This window comes from Phoenix dactylifera, chromosome 17 (genome assembly GCF_009389715.1).
Source record: "Phoenix dactylifera cultivar Barhee BC4 chromosome 17, palm_55x_up_171113_PBpolish2nd_filt_p, whole genome shotgun sequence".
Taxonomy (NCBI): Eukaryota; Viridiplantae; Streptophyta; class Magnoliopsida; order Arecales; family Arecaceae; genus Phoenix; species Phoenix dactylifera.
Genome location: NC_052408.1, coordinates 14,438,918 through 14,460,076, shown reverse-complemented (window position 1 = coordinate 14,460,076; position 21,159 = coordinate 14,438,918). Strand labels below are relative to the sequence as shown.

General features: G+C 38.5%; 2 protein-coding genes across 7 annotated transcripts in view; one reads left to right on the top strand and one right to left on the bottom strand.

The window, feature by feature from the left end:
* Positions 1–21,159, bottom strand: part of LOC103721871 — a 37,373-nt gene that overhangs the window by 4,373 nt on the left and 11,841 nt on the right. Inside the window, exons 10-18 of the mRNA XM_039115229.1 lie at positions 20,025–20,151; positions 19,229–19,384; positions 19,044–19,154; positions 18,402–18,512; positions 17,674–17,772; positions 17,403–17,529; positions 4,258–4,844; positions 1,426–2,048; positions 27–978 (exon numbers count right to left, since the gene is read on the bottom strand). Coding sequence (XP_038971157.1) covers positions 27–978; positions 1,426–2,048; positions 4,258–4,844; positions 17,403–17,529; positions 17,674–17,772; positions 18,402–18,512; positions 19,044–19,154; positions 19,229–19,384; positions 20,025–20,151 — 2,893 coding nt within the window. The remainder of the gene's footprint in view (positions 1–26; positions 979–1,425; positions 2,049–4,257; positions 4,845–17,402; positions 17,530–17,673; positions 17,773–18,401; positions 18,513–19,043; positions 19,155–19,228; positions 19,385–20,024; positions 20,152–21,159) is intronic.
* On the top strand, positions 3,797–17,288 carry LOC103721860 (F-box protein At2g26160-like). 6 transcript variants are annotated; one of them, XR_001880272.3, is made up of 5 exons: positions 3,797–5,291; positions 6,053–6,104; positions 6,260–6,364; positions 12,833–12,966; positions 14,183–17,288. XR_001880272.3 is itself a non-coding variant. In XM_008812223.4 (3 exons), the coding sequence occupies exons 1-2, from the start codon at positions 4,171–4,173 to the stop codon at positions 6,102–6,104; spliced, it is 1,173 nt and encodes a 390-aa protein (XP_008810445.2). In that variant the 5' UTR covers positions 3,797–4,170; the 3' UTR covers positions 6,260–6,579. The 6 variants fall into 6 exon arrangements, 1 of the variants encoding a protein (XP_008810445.2); XR_005506719.1 differs by having other exon boundaries at positions 12,833–13,229; XR_005506720.1 differs by having other exon boundaries at positions 12,833–14,288; positions 14,813–17,288.

Here is a 21,159-nt window from a genome sequence, read left to right as displayed (position 1 = left end):
TCTTTAAAAAAAGGCAGAGAAACTACCTGGTGATCACCAATATCAGCAAGAATCTGATCAAACCATGGAAGCCTTGGCCTACCTCTAGCTGGCAAAAACATACCAGCCTTAGACATTAGCGCTGCCAAACCCAAAGTTTTCATAGTCGCAGTTTTACCTCCAGTGTTCGGTCCAGAGATCACAAGCACCTTTGTGGTATATCCAATCCTGATGTCAATGGGTACTGGTGTTTCAGCTTTGGGCAAATCTTCAGACTCCATCGCCCTATCTCTCCTACTCAACATTTCTGAGCTCCCAGCTTCTGGTATTGAAGTAGATGACAAACTTCTAAGTGAAGGTTGAAGGAGCAAAGGATGCTGAATGCCTTGAATATCTATTGACAGAGAGTTCGCAGATATATTTGAGTTGATAATTTGATGGCCTTCGCTGAAAAGTGGGTGCACACCATTCATCCACAGGGCATAAGCACCCCTAGCAGAAGCAAGATCCAACTCCAGAATCTTCTCCATCAAAAGCCTGAACTTTGTTTCTGAGCGTGCAATTTCTGAAGATAGGTAGCTCAAAATAGCAAGCTCCTCATCTTTCTCATCATTCAAAAGCCTAACTTCCATGTTGTTCAGCACAACGGCATCTCTTGGCTCCATAAAATATGTTGCTCCAGAGCTACTGGAACTTAGAACAATACCTTCCGGAAGTAGAGACTTGTGAGAAGCCCTAATACCAATACACATTCTTGACCTGCGCTTGGTAATCAGAGGTCTGTCAATGCCGCCAACCTGGAAAACCTCCATAGATATTTTCCTTAACAGAGACTCTAGTCTCTCCATGTTCTGCTTCCTTTCCAACCTAAGAGATTCCAACTTCATACTAGCTCGATCAAGAACTATAGAGAGAGTACAGTCAATACAAAATCTGATCTTGTTTGCTATTTCTGTAAGGAAATCACAATCTTGCAGTATATCAAGAAGAGGAGAGAACCTGTTCAGGAATAAACAAATGATAGTATTATGTAACTGCTGCTTGTAAATCAGGAACATAAATAAAACAGAAAAATGGGTTTGAGCTGAAAATCTAAGAGCATCCAAAATCTAACTAAATGTCGCACATAGTCTAATCAGATATACTGATTAATAAATGTAACACCAAAAAAGAAATTGTGTGCATATAACATGCATTGTTAAAATGATGCCCTTCACTGCAGAAAATGTTAAAAATTGCTGCCACTGGAAATTTTCAAAGGTGAAGCCTTTAAATTCGTCGAGAAATAACATCAAAGAGCCTTTAAGTAAGATCTTTGCATTGATTTAGAGAAAAGATGCAAATTTTCTTACATGTCAAATATAAGTTTAGTGAAAAAAAAACTAAGTTGCAGTTTTGATTCAAAAAATAATTATTTGAGGAAAGGAATTAGGTAGAGCTAGTCACCTATCAGGAGACTCTCCGGCAGCCCAAATTTGCTCCAACTGTTCAAACACCCTTCTTGCAGACCGGAGACTCCGCTCCACAGCACAGAGCTCCCCAATGGTGAGCAGCTGTCCATCAACTGCCGACCTCACAATCTCCGACACATCATCGATACCAGAAAAATCCAACGGCTGGGGAAGGAGCACGGCCGCCGCCGTCTGATCCAAGAGCTTCAGGCTCTCTTCACGATCTCGACCAATCGGAAGACTCCCGCTCCGGCACAGAGCTTTACCAGCGCTCGTACAGACAAAGGCAGAGACTTGTGAGCATATCAAGCTCCACTCCAGGGTTTTCTCCGTCTCCTTCCGGAGCTCCTCGCGTAGAACCTCCGAAACCCTAGCTTCATTTCTCGGCTTCTGGAAGTCATTTGAGAGCCCAAAGCTCTCGGCTTTCTCCTGGGAGGCGTTGGAAACCCTAATTCCGGTGCCGATGGAACTTGAGCCGATCTTATTACCAGGGAGATTGGAAGCTCTAATTGATGCGAGAACTGAAACCCTAGAGTTGTGAGTAGCGGAGATAGTGAAATCGGAAGGGAAAAAGAGAATTGACAGTTTTTTGACGGGTATGAAGCAATCGAACATTATTTAGAGGGAACGACGAAACGGATCCGAAGAGTCGGAGACTCTCTGCGATTTTTTATGGAGGTCGGGAAGAATGCCGAGGGGAAGCGCGGAATCTTATCCGGTTCGTTTTGGAGGGAAAAGCTACAGAAGATGCCAGCCAGATGACTGGATTTTGTCGGAGGGGCCGAGTGGGTTGCAGCGCCGTCATCGATGCATGGGGATATACACGCACAAATCATAATGTGCGGACATTCTGCACGAATGCTATAGCACAAGCGTGTGATGGATGGTTGATATCAGCTGGCAACTACTGTCTCCCCTCCCAATTTTATCTACTATGGTTTTCTATCTATCTACCATATATGGTAGAATAGTCATAGAGTCTATATTTTTTTTTGAGAAAAAATATAAATTTTTGATATTATTATGATATACTATTAATATACAAAATTATACTACTATATGTATGTATCTTGATATTGTAAAATAATAAGATCACAGTTCGACCTATGTATAATAAGAAATAAAAAATATTGTATATAAAAAATATTTAAATACAATACAGCGGGATCGTTGGCAGTTGCACTTCCACTTTTAAGCAATATCATGATTATAAAATAGAAATAATGAAACAATAGTATAATTTAATCACATACATACGATAGGAGCATGGTATAGCACTAATAAAAAATATTTTTTTATTAATACCAATATATATTAAGTAAATATGATTATTAATAATATCATTAATTTTTATATTAATTTAGTAGTACTAATAAGGAGTTCTTTATTTAACACAATTTAGTAGGCTGATAAGCTTTTTTATCAATCATGTTACTATATTTTGATAAAACACCGTATTAAATAAGAAAGTATTATCAATATTATTATTAATATGAGGGTTCATGGCAAATGAAGAACTCGGCATGGGTAGAGCTTTTATTTTGGTAGATATACATGTATGTACATATGTGTGTGTGTGTGATAGTACTAATATCTTAGGATGCTTGGCTTAATAATAGATTTAATTAAGTTTGTTTGATTTAGAAACATGCTAAGCTAGAAACTTTATTTAAAAAATCTAAAAGAAAAGTAAAGCAGCCCAAACATCTCCAGCTTCTTAAAATACTGAAGAGTTTTGAGCATGATTTAACTATGGATTTCTTCAAACAAAAATTGAATTTGATATTGTACCCAAACAAGTCGAGTTTGAATACAAATTTGGACAAGTCGAGATAGTTTCAAGCTTGGCCCGTGGTTTGTTAAATTATGATGAGTCTTTCTACAGTCCATTCAAAGTCCATGGAACAATATTATGAATGCAGAAAATGAAACATGACAACTAGTCTTTCTATGGTCCATTAATTATACTATGATTAAACTTTTTATTTTTAATATTTCAAATCCTTGGCTCACTAAGCAAATGATATTCAGAACTTACTATAATTTTCACTTCCAATAATTCAGGTAATGACCTTAGAAAATGGTTATTGCGTCGTAAAATGGCAACAAAAAAATTATTCTTTCTAGAATTTATTTGTATATTTATATTATTTTCACAATTTATATAGTGACTTAGACTGTTCTTGGAGTTGTTCTTAGGTCACTAAAAGTAAAACTTAGGTCTTACCCATAAATTTCACTACCCATTTTTATATGGTGACCTTGAAATGATTCCTAGGTTATTATATGAAAATACAAAATTTGGAGTATCATACAATATTTGAAATATAGTGGGATATATATATACATAAATATTTGATGTTTTATTTATTAACCATGGAATGTTTTTTTTTCTTCACACAGATCCAAAAATAATTTCATATTACTATATAAAATAGGAAACTTGAATTTAAATCACGCATCGACCGTGAAGTCGCACCTGGGGCCACACCAGACCCGGCTATCCGCGCACGACTCCATCTGTCACTCTGAGCCTGTGTCTTCTTCCTCCCATGGCCGTTACTCTTCGAAAAGAAGCCCACCGCTCCCCCACGCCGTTCCATGACTCCCCTCCCCTCCGCCCGCCACTTGTGATGCCCTACCGCGACGCCTGCCCCCCCGTGTCACGCCATTCCCACACCACCGCCCTTTAAACGTTCCCTTCCCCACCCTCCCCCCCCTCGCTTCCATCGCCGCCGCCATGGACGCCTTCACCCCCGACTGGTCGGAGCTCCCGAAGGAGCTCCTTTCCCAGATCGCCTCCCGCCTCCCCCTCCTCTCCGACTACCTCCGCTTCACCATCGTCTGCAAGCCCTGGGCCGCCGCCCGCCGCGCCGCCCGGCCCCCCCTCGAGCGCCCCTGGATGCTCCCCTTCAACCAGCCCCACCACGCCTTGGACGGCCACCTCGTCTTCCTCCCCCTCGCCAACCGCCGCCCCCTCCGTCTCTACGTCCCCGAGCTCTTCCACCGCTGGATCTGCGGCGCCTCCCGCGGCTGGTTCATCACCGTCGACCGCCAGCTCCACATGCACCTCGTCCACCCTTTCGCCCACACCCAGATCCCCCTTCCTGTCCCGCCTTCCCTCGGAATGGAAAGGCTTTACGCTGCCCAGTGCCTCCGCGGCCGCTCCCTCTTGAAGGCCGTCCTCTCTGCCGACCCCGTCGTTGATCCCACTGGCTGCATCATCATGGCGATAAATGGTGCGACCGGCAAGCTCACGTTTTGCCGCCCTGGCGATGCCAGATGGACCGTCATCAATGATCCTTATGGCATCTACTCCGATCTCATCCACTACAACGGCCGCTTTTACGCTGCCCCCGCCGATCCCGCCGTCGTGGTCTGCGACCTCGCGAGCCCAGTCCCGAGAACTAGTATCTGTGTTTCCACCGGTGGGCGCAGTGGCTACCCGAATTATCTAGTGGAAGTCGATGGAGACCTTCTATTTGTCGCTCGGCTCCGGTGCATTGCTTTGATAGAGTATGGGGAACAGATCTGCAGGACGTTCAAAATTGAAGTTTTTAAGCTGGATAATGAGACGGGAACGTGGGTAGAGACCAAGGATTTGGGGAAGATGGCGTTGCTTTTGACCCCCGATCAGGCTGTGCCGATCTTGGAGGAGGAATTTCCTGGATGCAAGAAAAATTTCATCTATTTTACAGACCTTCACTACAATAATCATGCGATGTGCAAGTTTGAGGAAGCGGGGATGTTTGATTTGGAAAATGGCATGCTCCATCCTTTCACTCAGAAAGAACTATTTAGCCCTCTGTATGAGCCATCCATCTTTATGACTCCTGTTTTATACCCTGGAGGAGAAGCTAGGTAAGCAGCTCGCAATACTTCTCCCCTGTACTATTATGGATTGATTGCTCAAGTTATTGCAATTTTTTTCCTAAATACAATATAGAAGAACACAGGTTTTCTTATGATGATGATGGTTTAACATCTCACTTAAAGCTTGCTATACTGGCCATGCTTTGTTCTGCTAAATCATATAATACTTACCGTTGACCGCTGCTCCTTCTTTACCTCCCGTCACCAATGCTTTGCAACCTTTTCCTTTAGGGGGAAAAATGGAGTTGATATCGCCGATGTAATTGCTTTACTTTTATTGATATAGTTCTATAGTCATGTTCATCATATAATGTTGCAGGTGTAACACTGCAGATGCTATTTTGAGCAGTATTTTGATATATTGGATTACGTGAATCCTCAGTCAATTTTGAATTTTGCTTCTTCATAGTTGCTTCGTTTTTCTATATATCATTAATGGAGTTAATAACCCTGCAAGACTGGTAAATTGGTTAGGGTTTAATTTGGTACTTCCAGTAGTTTTATGTTTCAGGGCTTCATGGAGCTGTGATGTTGTATATATCAGTCTTCGTACTTTCATATCCAAATCAAACATCTCCTCCTCTTTCACATTCTCTTTCTAGGAATCATCAGCAGCTGAAACACAACTTAAGATTTCCACAATTTCTATCTGGTTTAAAGACTAGCAGATATTTGTCATTCTATTGTTTCTTATGAATCACAGACTGGATTGAAAAGTTAATATCCAACAAAACCTTTATTGATTGCAGGTCTCCAGAAACTGTTGCTGGACCATCTCAAACACAGGATGCTTCTGCATAGGTATGCATTTCCCATCCTTAAATATTCTGATTAGCATTTTTTTCCTCGCCTTTTTTGCGATCTTTCGTGATTTTCTTCCTGATGAGTTTTAGGCTCACTAATTCTGAAGATTTATTTATCTTCTTTCTCTTATACTTCTGGCTTATGTATAATAGAGCAAGTGGATGTGCGCGTCTTGAAGTCCATTTCGTGGATGATAGAAAGTATTTGTAGAAGGACCAGCAATGTAGTTACTGGGTTCAGGTGTCTTCCTATCGCATGTAAGGTCTTAATCCTGTAGTCTGCAAAGTGCATATGTGGTGTGCTTTTGCTTATAGTTTTAGTAAATAGGTGTTAAAGGAAACTCTCCAAACTATGGTCATGTTATTATCACATTATATGCATTTATCTTACTGTGGGAAAATGACATGCAGGAGAGACCTTGTTATCTTAATGTAATGTTTAAACTTTAATTTAATGCTTATGTTGCTTCATAGTCTTACATTGCCATGCACTTGTATAATGTTCTGATTTCCTTTCTTTACATGTATTATTTATTCAAGTTGCTACCATCTGTGTGACAACCTCTTCCAGTTCTGATCTGAGCAAATGATCATTTATGCAAAATTTAGAGACATGCATCTCTGTTCTGGTTCCTCTGGGAGGTGTTTGGATGGTGTTATACATACATACATTCATTCATTTAGGGAATGTGAAATTTATATGTTTATCTTTTTGTACTTGATATATAGTCACACTTAAAAGGTCTTCTCCGACAACCCAAATATGGGATGCAGTTAGCAACTAATTCCCTCTCTAGCTTCCAGGTTTCATGTTTCTCTTCTCGTTTTGTTCTTAACTGTTCTGTGAACTAGCTGCTTGCCTAATCTTCTTCTGGAAGTTAGATGGTCTGATGTGTTTTCACGAGTTAGCTTATTGGAGGTGAGGATCCACTTGACCCCTTAAATTTGATCTGTAAACATTGCACTGAAGATTCTTCCAAAATCTTAACTTCCCTCAGTTATGTACTACCAATGCTCTCTTTCATCATGACCTTCTTAGCCACTTACTGTTATGGGTCATACTCTCTTTCATCATGGACTTCTTGGCCACTTACTATTATGGGTCATATGTGGCATTTGGAGAAACATTTTGATAGAAGATGTGTGGATATGGCTGACAATAATTGCTAGCAAATACAGTTGTCGTTTAGTTGGCGGATGCTACATATAGTAGTATCTTGATGCGGAATTAAAATACCCATGCAGCCATCATCCTACTATTTCTCAAGATTTTGGAAGATTGAGCAGCTAACTAGTGATGCAAAAAAAGAGAAAGTTAGAAAAAAAAGAAAGTTAAAATATTTATTTGAAGATTTACTGGATAATACTATGATTAATTTATTTTACATTTGAAGTTAAAATTTCACATGTGAATGTATGAAGGGGATGAATGTTCTCAGGAATTTTTTTTCCTTTTGAAAAATGCGGGAACCTAGCTTAACTAGCTAGGTGCATTATTTGTCAATCTAGCCTCGAATTGAAAGTAAATTCTGAGATTTGCTTAAGCTGGGTCTATATCTAGTATTGAAGGCTCGAGCTATGAACCGGATTAGATCTAGCAAGAAAAGAAAGGAGATAAAAATAACCCTTTCTAATTTCTATACTTGAGAAGGGATTGCGAGGCTTCAAACATTCATTTCCCTCATTGGTAGGTGCATTGTAGTCAAAGCACAAGACAAATTGATTAGCGAGTAGCAAGGTTGGCGGAACCATCCCAAACTGCCCTGTTTAGGGCATCCTGAGCCTTGCCGGCCACGGACCGGAACGGTTCCAGCAACGAAAACGAGACCGGCGCCGGAGGGGGAGAAGATGAAGGAAAAAGAGAGAGAGAGCAAAGGAGGGAGGGAGGAAGGTCGAGGCCGGCCGGCGGAGGCGGGCCGGGATGCCGCCGCACGGAGGAGGAAGACGTGGAAGAGGGGCTCACTTCGGTCCCTTGATTCATTCAAAACAGGGGACCGGAGTGGATCCTTTCTTCCACGGCTTTCCAGCGGCTCTCCGGCCTCTGCCTCCTCCATGCGGCGGCTCTCTGGCCTCCGCCTGCTTCGTGCGGCGGCTCTCCGACCCTCCACTAGCTCTCCACCGGCCTCCTTCTCTCTCTCTTTTTCTCTCTTATTCTCCTTCTCTCTCGCCTCTTCTACTATATTGGTACAGGCCCAACACGGCACGACGCGGGTCCGTACCGACTCGTGCCATCGGGCAATCAATACCGGTTCCGCCGACCCTGGTAAGTAGGATAGTGATAGAAAATAGCTAGGCAAATAAGTGGCTAAACATGCTAATCAAATTGTGATGGTTTAAATGAGCAAGTGGGCAAGCAAGCAGAACCATAATGCTTGATGGAGGCAAAGAACAAACCTAACAAGTTGAACAAATGAATTGACGACGATTGAGACATGTGCACAAATATTTTAAGAGAGGTTCCAAAATTAAGCATGGATCTTAATTGAGTTGGTACACTTATGCAAGTAATAATTTGGGCTTTATGTTGCACTTAAATTGTGACAGATGTGGCATATACATACCCAAAATAACTTTAGTATAGAAGGTGGTACCATTTTGAACCATCTCGGGAGTATCGAATTGTATCAGGGGCGGACCAGCACGGTTTCACTCCTTAGCTCGAGAAATCTGGTGAGGGAGGGAGAGAGGGAGAAGGAAAGAGAGGAAAAGAGAGGGAGGGAGGGAGAGGGACACCGAAAGAGGGAGAGAGATGGCTTTCAGGTCCCCATCTCCTTCGACCGCACAAAAATAGGGGCGGAGTAAAATTTTAAAAAAATATAAGAAATATCAAAATAAAAAAAAAATATCAGTAAAATAGAGTAGATGAATAAAGAATAAAATGCTATTAATAGGAGAACTCTAGCCTCCACCAGCCTAAACCTATATAGCATGTCTAACAAAACAAACATTGTATCTAGTTATTCACAATATTTATATACCACCTATCAATTCAATTATTACATTAATTAGAATGTCTTATATAAGAAACAAGGATATGATTTTAATATATTAATTGTAAGAAAGCAAAAATTTGCCTCTTATTTTGAACTCCATAAACTCCAATAACAAGCTTACCAATTTTAATATTCAAGTCCTATTAGTAATAAGTAATTAAAAAGTCATATGACAAAATGAATTATGGAAAATGGAGTATACCTGATTTAATATCTAAATAGTATATTCAAGATAGATCTTATAATCTAAGGGAGTATACAATTCATAATGAATATTTCAATCTATCAAACAAACATCGTGGCTGGTTATTCATGATAGTTATATACCACCTATTAATTCAATTAATAGAATGCCTTAGAAAAGAAACAAGGGTAAGATTTTAATATATGATTGCATGAATACAAAATTTTCATGAACTCCAGTAACAAGCTTGCTAATTTAGTATTCAAGGCTTATTCGTAATAAGTAATTTAGGAGTCATATAATCAAATAAACTATGGAAAATGGAGCATACTCCATACCAGATACTCGCCAATAGACTTGCTTCGATTCTCCCTAAGATAGTCAGCCTCAATCAGACCGCGTTTATTAAGGGGCGTGGCATTGTTGACAATATTATTTAGTATCGAAGTAACATAATCTAGACAGATCTTATAATCTAAGGGACTATATCGAGATTTTATCTTCTTAATTGATCCTAATCCAAAGAATAGATAGCTGGATCATTTTAGGCCATTTGGATCCGGATCCTAAGATCTGGATAATGAAAAGGAAGATTCTAACGACAATGCTTGCTGGAGTGTGCCAATCTGATCCAAACTGGTACAGACCGATATGGGCTGTCATGTGCCCATTTTAGTTTCTAGAAGCTTTGGCATGTGCTTGGAACCAATGCAAGCACAATAACCTGCACTTATATCGATAAACTTTAACATAATACACTATTTATTAGAAATTCTATTTACTTGTACCCAAGATAGGGAGCAAGCATAGCCATTATGGTAGTAAATAAATTCTACATTCTAAGGTTTTGTACACTTAATGAGACAGTCATTACTCGTATTATTTTAAATGTAAAGATGACATTATATGAATAAATGAAGTATCCCGTTTTCCGATTGTAATTGCTTAGAAATGCCAAATTTTAGCTTTAGCATATTCACTACAAACAAAGTCTTTTCCAAACCAAGTTAGCTAATTAGTCAAAAGTTAGGACTTATTTTCATAAATAATCAAAGGAAAAACAATTTAAGAAGATGATGCTAATAATGTTATTGTGTAAAATAATAGCCATAAGTGGAGAAGCAAAAATTACATTGTTAACAAAAAATACCATACTGTGAAACTTTGGTTACATGTAAAGATATACAAATGTAGTAGAATTGTGATGTTGTCAAGTTATCCTTGCCAAACAACCAAATATGGTAAGAAATAGTATCATATAATGATAGGACTTTTGGTCTATTTTCTCGCAACTTGACCAAAAGTTTTGGCAATCTATTTAACGAGGCACAAATAATGTCACAATTTGTTTAAACTCAGCAAAATGGATAAATTGTTTCTTTCCTTGTATTTCCTTTTCTTTTATTCTCTGCTATCTTTTCCTCATCTTCTTTATTTTTTTCAACTGCTGTCCTCCTTATCTTTTTCATTTCATCTTCCTTTTTATCTTCACTAAAAGATAAAGAATTACTTTCCCGCCTATCCTGTAAGCACCGGAATTCTAAATTTTATCTCATAAGTTTCAGATAAGCATGGATCTTAAGATGAATAATATGATTTTCATCCTTTTTATTGAATGACTCATCATATATTATTCAGTTTTAGAAATAATAATCCAAAAATTATCTTGTTAGACCAAAAAGGGAAACAAAGATAGTGGGAATGATGATGGGAAGGATATTAAAGGTCTCCATGCTCACAAGAGTTCAAATGGAAAGAAATAAAAACTCATGGAATTGATTATACTGATAACTGATGTATAATTTTATATGGCTAGAATTTTCTTAGAAATGGAAATGAGATAGTGATGGAATGGATAGAATTGTGATGAATGTTTTAAGTCTTAGTTCATTCCAATACAATGAGCTGTATTCCTGTATCAACACATGTTAGACTGTTGGTGTCGCCACAACAAATAGTACCATTTGTCAGGGCTGACCTTGTACTAGTGCCCTATGTACGGTATCCTCCATACCGCCTGTATCCAAGAAAAGAGAAAAAGGATATGACAGGCTCTACTAGTTATTATGTTAGTTTCAGGATAAGAAATAATTAATGATTTAAGATATATCCACCGTAAATAAGATAAGGCAATAAGATTGAGAGCAATTCAAAGGGGAGATATTAGATCACTGTATTAACTCTTATCGGAGGAGATGCTGTATTTATATATGGAAGAGTAGAAGATAGAAATGGTCTTTGGTACACCACTAGTCTAAATATGTGTTAGCAAAGAAATGGAGCTTTGTAAACATAAAACATGCACATTTAACATCATTTATGAATTTTTATTGGTAATAAAACACTAATAATCAATATTTTGGGTGCCAGCATGATCCAATCTATTACCAAACTGGGACTAATGAAGGACTGGCACTCGGTATCCTGCTCCTGGTGAACCAGTCTGAACTGAGGGGTGCCACTCTATATCAAGCAATACTGATCAGCACCAGCTAGTATCCCTTGGTACCGTCAGAATGGAGCCAAAGGGTTCCACCCAAGGTTCGCTGTACCGGTCGGTACCGAGCGTACCGTATCCGTACCGATGGATACCGGTATCGGTACACCAATGTCGGTACGGTCGGTACCGAGCGTACGGTACCGTACCGACACTCGGTACGCCTATACTAATGCGGCACCGGTACGGGGTTCGGTACCGGTACGGCGAACCTAACTTCCACCCTTCCCATTTTACCTGCTTTCTCTTCATAGTGAGTGGGGGAGGGGGAGTGAGGAAGAGGCTTTGGCTCCAACCAGCTGATTCAACGAGTTTTGGTTGCATTGAAGCAAGAAACACAACAATGACACATTTATTTTGTGCATGACTATAGCATCTATGAGCCCGTTAGGCACTTTATGTGGATGTGATATGAGGGATATGGCTACATAGTTTATATGTATTTATTCACACCTCAGATTACAATATAAATGCTGATATAATTTATATGTTTCTGTGTGCTTATCCTGACACTGTAATGCAAAAGCTGTCTTGTGTAACATGAATCTCTGGAGTTTGCATAAAACTTCTTCTTTCTTTTATAGGAATAAGTTAGCGCTAATCTTAAGTATGCTATTAGCATGAGGAAGGATATGTTGGTACCTTCATTTCACAAATCCAATAATACAGTCATTCAGGAGCCGAAAAAGGACACATATGGAGGACAAGGATTGGGAGCATATTGGTCGGTCTGGCTTTACTTATTGGTGGAGTAAGACTGTCAGATGGGGGAGCTTAATTGCTCTCAATCGGTTTTAGTTTCTGCTTCTTTTAACCCCTGTTTAGTTTCTTATATCTTTGTGAAAATTTAAAGTGATTTTCTTATTCAATTTTTACTTAATTATTCTTGGTCTTAATAGCATCCATCAGTCAATGAATTGTATACTTGTTTATAATTCACATCTTCCATTGATCACTATAATTGCTTGTCCTTGTAATGCTATTCCACATTGTAACATTTTTGCCCTCATTTTGAGCTCTCTTGATTTCTAAAGAAGGCTTTTCTTTAACAGGTAGCACTGATACTGATAATTCAAATTCCTAACCAAGGGACCAAGGAAAAAGATCTGGCTGGGGGTTTCGCAGACACCATTCTCATTGGCATGTTCTGTGAATCTGTGTTTTACTTGAGTGCCCAATAATACAGGTAGAAAAAAAAATCCACTTATTAGATTCCCCAGTTCACCAACTCCAGAGCTGTCAGGAAGTCAATATTTTTAATTATTAACTATTATTAAATAAAGTATTTGTTTGAAGACTCTTTCTTGGTTGTGAACATAGAAATATATTTTGCTTGTATGATGAACAGGGGCTTTTTTTTCTGCTTTCTTCTTAGGCATGGTCACTAGAGACATGATTGCAATAAATGTGTATGCAGTTTGAGATGGGATATACTCGGAAGCTCTCCAAGTATGTGATGATCATAAGAAAGTTACATCTTGGTCTGTACCTTTGAACTCTTTGTGCACTAGAACCATATCATCATGGACGTTTGCTACATGCTTAAATTACATTGGAGTAATTGTAAATAGATTTAAAATCTAGGTTGTTTCAAGAAATGGTGTTGAACCTCTAAAGAACAGATAGATACTCGCTGCGCTCTTCAAGATGCATTTACTCATACCTATCCCACTTTCTCTGTTTCCTACCCTTCCTAGAATGATGCTTGAAATAGAAAGAGAAATCTACTTTAGAAGGGCTGTACTTATCAATCTTCATATTCTTTCTTTTAATGCAAAAAGATTCATTGCTGCACTAATAGAGGTTTCACCATAACATTATTCAGAGCTCTGCAAGTTATGATATATTGCAATAGATTATAAATAGACATCTATGTTTTTTTTTAAAAAATCTTGTTACATTCTTTGGAATGGGCTATTACTTAGAAGCTATCCCCCGTCCCCTCTCTTTTTTTTTTCCCTATCTTTCACGTGCATGCAATGGAAGCTGCCATCTCTTAGAAACATGAAACCAGTGATATTCAACTAGCCAGGATCCAGTAATGCAGGATCCATGTTACAGTCTACCAGAGTTGATCACCAGAAAAAAAAAAAAAAAAAAAGAGGTGGGGAAGAAGGAAAAAAATCTAGTTGAACATAAAATATGAAGAACAAGGCTCCATGATAGTTACAAGAGCACGAATGCACCATGAAACGAGGTCTGCCAGAGTCAATCATGATGAAATGTCTAAAATTCTCTCCATAAAGTTAAGCTTCCAGTTAGAAGTTCAATTTCATTTGTATAACTATCTACCACCTGGTTTTTTATGTATTTGTTTGATATATGTATTTATTTGTTTATTTTTGATGAAGGAAAGGAGGCCTTAGTATCACTCTAATACAAATGGCTTTCATCTTCCACAGCAATGTTGGGAAGAGGTCGAGGGAAGTTTGAGGACCAGACCACAGTTATTCGGTTAAAAGCTCCATATTTTGTCACCCAACTGGCATGTTGATTGGCTTCCTGCCGGTATGTGAGGCCATGAACAAGGCAAGCCACTCTATTCTATTATTTTTCATTTCTGTTTTCCTTGTTGAACTGTGAAGTGCCAGATCGCTCCATGCCTGATTAATCAGTTATGAAAAAATAGGGTCTTCGGATGCTTCTGGAACCATAGCCTTCTCATGTCTTGGTATAGCTATTTTCTTTTTCCCCCTTTTTCATTTTCTTTTCCTTAATAGTATGGAATTCAATGTGAGCACATTCCCTTTCTGCTCTATTGGCTTCTCTTTGCTGATTTGTGCAAACTGTAAGTTTCTGCTCCGCACTGATGGGCTAAAGAGACAGGCAAGCACAGAAACAGAATACTGCCACTTATGAACAGCACAATCATTTGATTCCAGGTTCTTTTTACCCACAAAAAAAAAAAAAAGATTTAAGGTTCAAGAGAAAGACCTCTTATCTCCTTTGGTTCACTATCATTCTTGTACCACTCCTTTGTGGTAAGAGTTGAGCAATGGTCACCTTTAATAACCTATTTGGTTCTTTTGTAGGATCTAAAAGGTGCCTTAATACTTGTCAATTAGAGGTGAAGATTCCTGCATGCAAGTATCCTTTATGGTAGAATGATAGCCATTAAATTAACCGCTAAGGCAAGATGGCATTTACCTTCTTATCATGTTGTTACATTGTGATCTATAGCATCCTTTTGCCAATTTTGATTATCATATAGCTGACATCTAGGTGTCATCAGGTGAGCTGACAAGATCCTAAACAGTACAAAGATAGGCAGAACTTTTGCCTTCACACTGTTGTCATAATGTTCCTGAGACTGCTTTCCATAATGGTTTCTGCTTAATTCACTGCTTGTGGCCTTCTATTCATCCTGCAAATTGAGGTTAGAATTGGATGCCCATTAGACATTCACTGATTAACTTGTTCATTACTCTATGGATCTTGTGCTCCCTTGTTGCTGAAAGTCAAATAGTTTCTTTATGTTTGCTTCTATTGAGAACAGAGACACACATTATTTATTTAATTATTGCAGCAATCTTGGGTTGCTTTGAGCACAATTCATGTTCTCACATCAAAACATACTTGAAGTTGTCATAAACCTCAAATCTATTTCTAGTGGATGGTGGGAGAGTTTCTTGCAAGATTCGTTGTCTTAGTACTAGATCCTGTGCCAGCCTATCCTATTACAACATCGGTATACGGTACAGTACGAGAAGACAAAACATACCAAGTGTCTATACAGTACGAGACTGCATACCGATTTGATATCGGTATGATATAGTATGTCCCGTATGGTGCGATACTGACTGGTACGACAAACCTTGGTCTCTTTTGTTGGAGCCCTCAAATGTACAAACTCTTTGAGCTAAAGATTGCAACCTATTCTTGTATTCACTCATTTGGGCTTTTCATTTAGGAGAGCCACACTCTTGATAACCAAAATGGCTAAAAATCTCTCAAGCCAAAACTAATCAAAGATTGACAATACGTAATCTGAATGATCATTAGCATTGAGCTTTTAAAACTACTATATTTCTGTTATTGTGTCATAGTCATTGCCTCTATCATGTTTGCCGTCCATTTCTTTAGCGCTTTAAACATTAATATTGCATTTTCTGCTTTCATTCCCTACAAGCATTATTACATCTGCCAATGTTATCATTATATATTATTATCTACTTCCCTAATATAAAAGGCATAGAATATTAGGAGAAGAAAGAATATAGGAAAAGGAAGGACTAGAAAAGGTTGGCACAACACTATTCCATGTCAAAGAAAGTCTTAAGGGGAGAAAAAAGATAAAAGGAGATTGAAAAGGCAAAAAGAATACAGAGATATAACAGGAAATTAATGGTTTAGCCGTTAACAGAATGTCGACCAGCTAGCTGGTTGGCAAGCTCCTGTCATGGGCGGAAGTCATATAGCATTACATTTCTAGCAAAACGGATGGAGAAAAAAGTTAAAGAGAGTCAGTATTAAAAAAAGAAAAATGATTTGATAAAACTATTTATAAGAAAAGGACTAGAGCACCCATGGTTTACTTTTGCATTCCTACAGTTGCTCTGTAGTTGCGATCATGACAGAAGGCTAGGGTAAATTAAAAATAAAAGCCAACTATTACCGTCCCACTGAATACACGAGCAAATCACTGAACATACTCAAAGAGACTGTCTTTTCAATTATTTCTTGTGTATTCCACTATTCCCAGCTTATGTTTTGTGTTGCTGCATTTCACTTTACCAAATATTTCCAGTTCATGTCCATGTATTGCTCTATTACTTCCAATCAGGCTAAACTTACAAACCATGCTGCTTTTTAGATAGAGTTGAGGGTCAATTCATGACATAAAATCGTTACACATGCAATACAATTTTTCTGATGCTGTAATTTTTCATACATGTGCTTCTTTTATTGCATCAATATTAAGGACAATGGACACCTATGTAATTTGATGAATTCCCAAAAAAATGAAAGTTGATTTCAAGTACTCATTGAGCAGGACTGATGCCGGGAACTAGATCCAGAGTACAGAATGACAATAATCCGTCAACAAAATTTACCAGTTGCCAAGAAATCTGATCATGCTGCCCTTTTGATAATGCAAGAATTAATGCTTGGTGGTTTTTCATACTTTTGGCAATCCCACATATAAGCTGGATTTCCATGAAGGAAAGTAGAAAGGAGAAACTCCAAAGGAGCGTGGCCAGATAATTCATTATTTTATAATTAATGCAGCATTAGCTCAATGATACACAAGACAAGACTCCTGCCATACGTGCTTACCAAAACCACGCTGGAGTTGAATCTCCAGTGTGTAGGTTTTTACTCTTGAAAAAGCAGAATGTATGGACAGTTGCTTCCCACAGGAAGAATGTATGGAAATTAGAGGAGACTAGACAGTCCGGAGAGACTCGCTCACAATGGATAAGCGGGCGATGAAAGTGAAAATAGTTGATATCCATCCCTGTCTGGAAAGGATCGTAAGAAATAAGACAACATGACCTTATAAGCCAACGTGAGAACTCACCTCTTTTAACTCCCACTCCCCTTCCTCTCTTCCCTCTGAATGGAAAAATTAGTAACTGTTTATACTTTTGAGATGTTGGCTGTGACTTATCACCATCGTCTACTTTGCAAGTATTGGAACACCACAAGCTGCTGGAGCATGCTTTCCTGTACTGTATACAAGGTTCCCTCTCACAAAAGTTGCCAAGACCTTTCCAGATAGTCTCTTGCCCATGTAGGGTGAAATAGTCTGCATGAATTTGAAGAGAAAGATAGATGTTAAATTCTAACTGCATAATTTGGTAAGCCAGAACTGATCACTGTGCATGGAAGTATGATAAGTAGAACATGAATTTCAAAAATTTAATATACTTCAGGCTATGAGGAAACATACCGGATGCTTATGGTATGTTTTATGGTTCTCATCGAGTTCAAACTCCGCTTCAGGCTCCCATACAACCAAATCTGCATGGTTTCCTCCAACAAGGGCCCCCTAAAGCATACAAATGCTTTTGTTAGCATAAGATTACACCAATATATTATGCATATGGCTCTCTTGTTACAGATGTAGTTGGTCATATCAATTCGATCTTCCATACATGCCATTTCCATATTCTTTTCAATGGAATCATTATGGTAAAACACAACGAGAAAAGCTTAGCCTAAAGTATCACATGGAGTATGGATGTTGATTAGTTCCAAAATAGCCTGTATTATCACCATATTGTGTGATTGTACAAGAAGACTCAAAACAATTTAATAATTAAACTCAGCATACCACTATACCTTATGGCATATTGATATAAAGGGGCCTTACAATATATTACATAAAAATCTGTTAAGGATACACCACAAAGAAATGATGGGAGAATCTGTCATTGTTAGAGCGTGGATGCCTCTTTAATCAGCAAGTTTTCAACACCAAGGCTTGTGTACACGTCAATGTTTTAACACGTCATCATCTCAGAAAAAAAAATTCAGATGAAAATTTCTTAGCTGCATGAGTGGCATTCATATAGTTCAAAGGTATCATGTTACTCTTTAACACCATTTGTTTTTCAATTTGGAATCAGTAAAAGTCACCAAATATTTGAAAAATAATACTAATGATTAATGCACTACCTTATGGTTTTGACCTGAAAGCTTTGCTGGCCTCTCGCTCCACCAGGTAACCAACTGACTGAAGGTAATCCCGTATTTTTGTCCATAAGACCACGCCACAGGAAGAACAAACTGCAGTCATTCACATCAGCCTTGCTAACCTCTTTAAAGAATCTCAAAAAATACATATCATTGTCTCTGTTGAGAAAAACCTTAATGATAAGCTGCCATTCACAAGCATGACAACTATGGTATGGAATTCTTCAAAAAATATAAACAAAAGAAAATTGCATGCAAATAAAATTTTTGTTTATTAAAGTTTTCCAACTTGTTTTAAAGAAAATTCTGTTATCCAACTATGTCTCCAAGAGACAATAAATGGCATTGCCATTGTGCCTTTTAAAAAAAAGCCAGGGATAGAGAGTTCCCAACAGAGAGATTTCATGGATCTTTATTTTAAGCAACTCTTGTTTGTCACTTGAATTAGTAGAGATGAGATGACTACACAACGGAAGGAATAACTGAATAAACTTGGTATAAAATCTACTGCATGATAGTTACACCAAGCATAAACAATTAAAAATAAGTGAATGGATGAAAAATAAAAGTTAAATATTTACATCATAAGATGACTGACATCTAATAAAAGAAATGAGCACAGACCTGCAAAGATGAGATCCCACCCCATGCTTTTAGAAAGTCACCTTCATCAAAGAGTTTGAGATCTGGTATTGATGGTGAATGATCAGAACTTAACATATCTATATGTTGCTCCTGAAATACAATTCTAAAACATGTTACAGAGGACTTCATTTAGCAAATAATTTTCATTAGCAATATTTCAGTACCATCAGAGCCTCCCATAGTTTTTGCCTATTGGCTGCATCACGTATAGGTGGAGCGCACTTAAAGCGTGTATCCCCATCAGTAATTTCTTCAGCTGCAAATGCCAGGTAATGGGGGCAAGTTTCTACACTTACACTAGCACCACTTCTTTTGGCATCCTGCAAGCAAAAAAAAAAAAGTAGCAAATTAACTGTGTAAAGCCAAATTATAGTATATAAAACAGGCCTCACTAGATAAAATATATGAATAGCATTTTAATTTCTGAAAATATGGAGAACAGTTTGCTTTTGCTGACTTGTTAAAGTTCTCTGTTGCTATATCAAGAATAAACAATTATATGTGGAAAGTGATTCCAAAGTGAAGCCAGAATTCCATTTGGGAGTTGAACAGGAAATGGATATATAATTAAGGATAGAAGTATCTTGTGCTAGTGGTATGCTGACCCAGCACTAGCACTGTAGGTACTGTGCCATGTTGTCCCATGTTGTGCCATGCTGTTCTATGCTAGCGTCATGATAGCATACCGAATACTGGCAGGCAACTAGCTGCCACCCCATAAAGTTGACCATACACATATAAGATTGGATTGCTGAGTAAGGTTATATGCCCCTTGCCATCATCGGCGAAAGAAGAATTAAATGGATCATGAGCATACAATTCATCTAGTTGATAAGGAAAGCATACAGTGTGATAGTGTCGAGCTACATAATATTGACTGTGTTTGTGATTTTAGGACATGCTTCATGCAGTAATTCAAAGACACATGACTTTTCTAAACAAATAAGATATGAGCACTACCTTGATCAGATCTAGTGAAGCTTCTGCATCTGACAAATGGACAATATGAACATGAGCTCCTTCTGCACGACCACCGAACTTTGTATCTTGCATTGCCTCTTGCAACTCTCTGATGGCTGCTTCCTCCCTAATCAGAAGATTACAGGTTAAAAAAAAAAGAAAAAAATGATTAAGTTGTTTGCCACTTTGTGTACTGGAAGTGAGCAAAGTAAGAAACAAATATACAAATCCAAATCCTTGTACCGATCAGGGGCGGCCCAATACATTTGGGGGCCTAAGGCGAATCCAATGAATGAGGCCTTTTTTTAATAATAATTTTTTTAATAAATATAAAATATTTAAAAAAATGATATGAAAATGGATAGCTATCAAGTACACTATTTCAACAAAGATACATGAATCTAACAAAGATAGGCAAGAAATTTTTTTAATTTAATATTATTTTTGAATGGAAGTGCAGAAAAGTAATTATCCTAAAAAAAGGACCATAAAATTGATTAAATAACTGAGATAATGTTTGGCAATATTGTTTATCATGTCAAGCAAGAGCGGAATAGGAAAAGGTCATCCCATGGCACTTCATGGTCAAGGTAAAGAAAAGTATTTATTGCTTCTCTATAAAAGAAAGTAGGGGCATTATGGGAAATTGACTCCATCTAATTAATAAAAGTCCCATCCCTCCATCTCCCCTTCAAGTGAGTACCCAAGCAGCAACCGCAACATCACAGCACAGCAGCCATTCAACCCCCTCCCTCCTTCTCTCTCTACCACCCAAGAGGGGAGAAGAAACCGAGAGGAGAAAATTAAAAGAATCTCCACCCTCCAAGAAGTCCATTTCCAATCCTCCTTTCTTCCTGATGGCCCAGCTGGATCAGGAGTAATGTGAGGGAAGGAAAACCAAGACCAAAACCAAACAAGAGAAGGGATAGAAAGATAAGAGTGGCTTTAGGCGTGTATCAAGCCAACCAAATCCCTCCTCTCTCTCTCTCTCCATCCAAAACAAAACTACCGTCCCCAACTTCCTAAATTTCCCCTCTGCAGGCCAAGAAACTCTCCACCCCCCTTCCATCAAGGGGGAAGACTCGATATGGGGCCTTTGCTTCCTTTTGGTCACGGTCAGACCGACCCTCCCTCC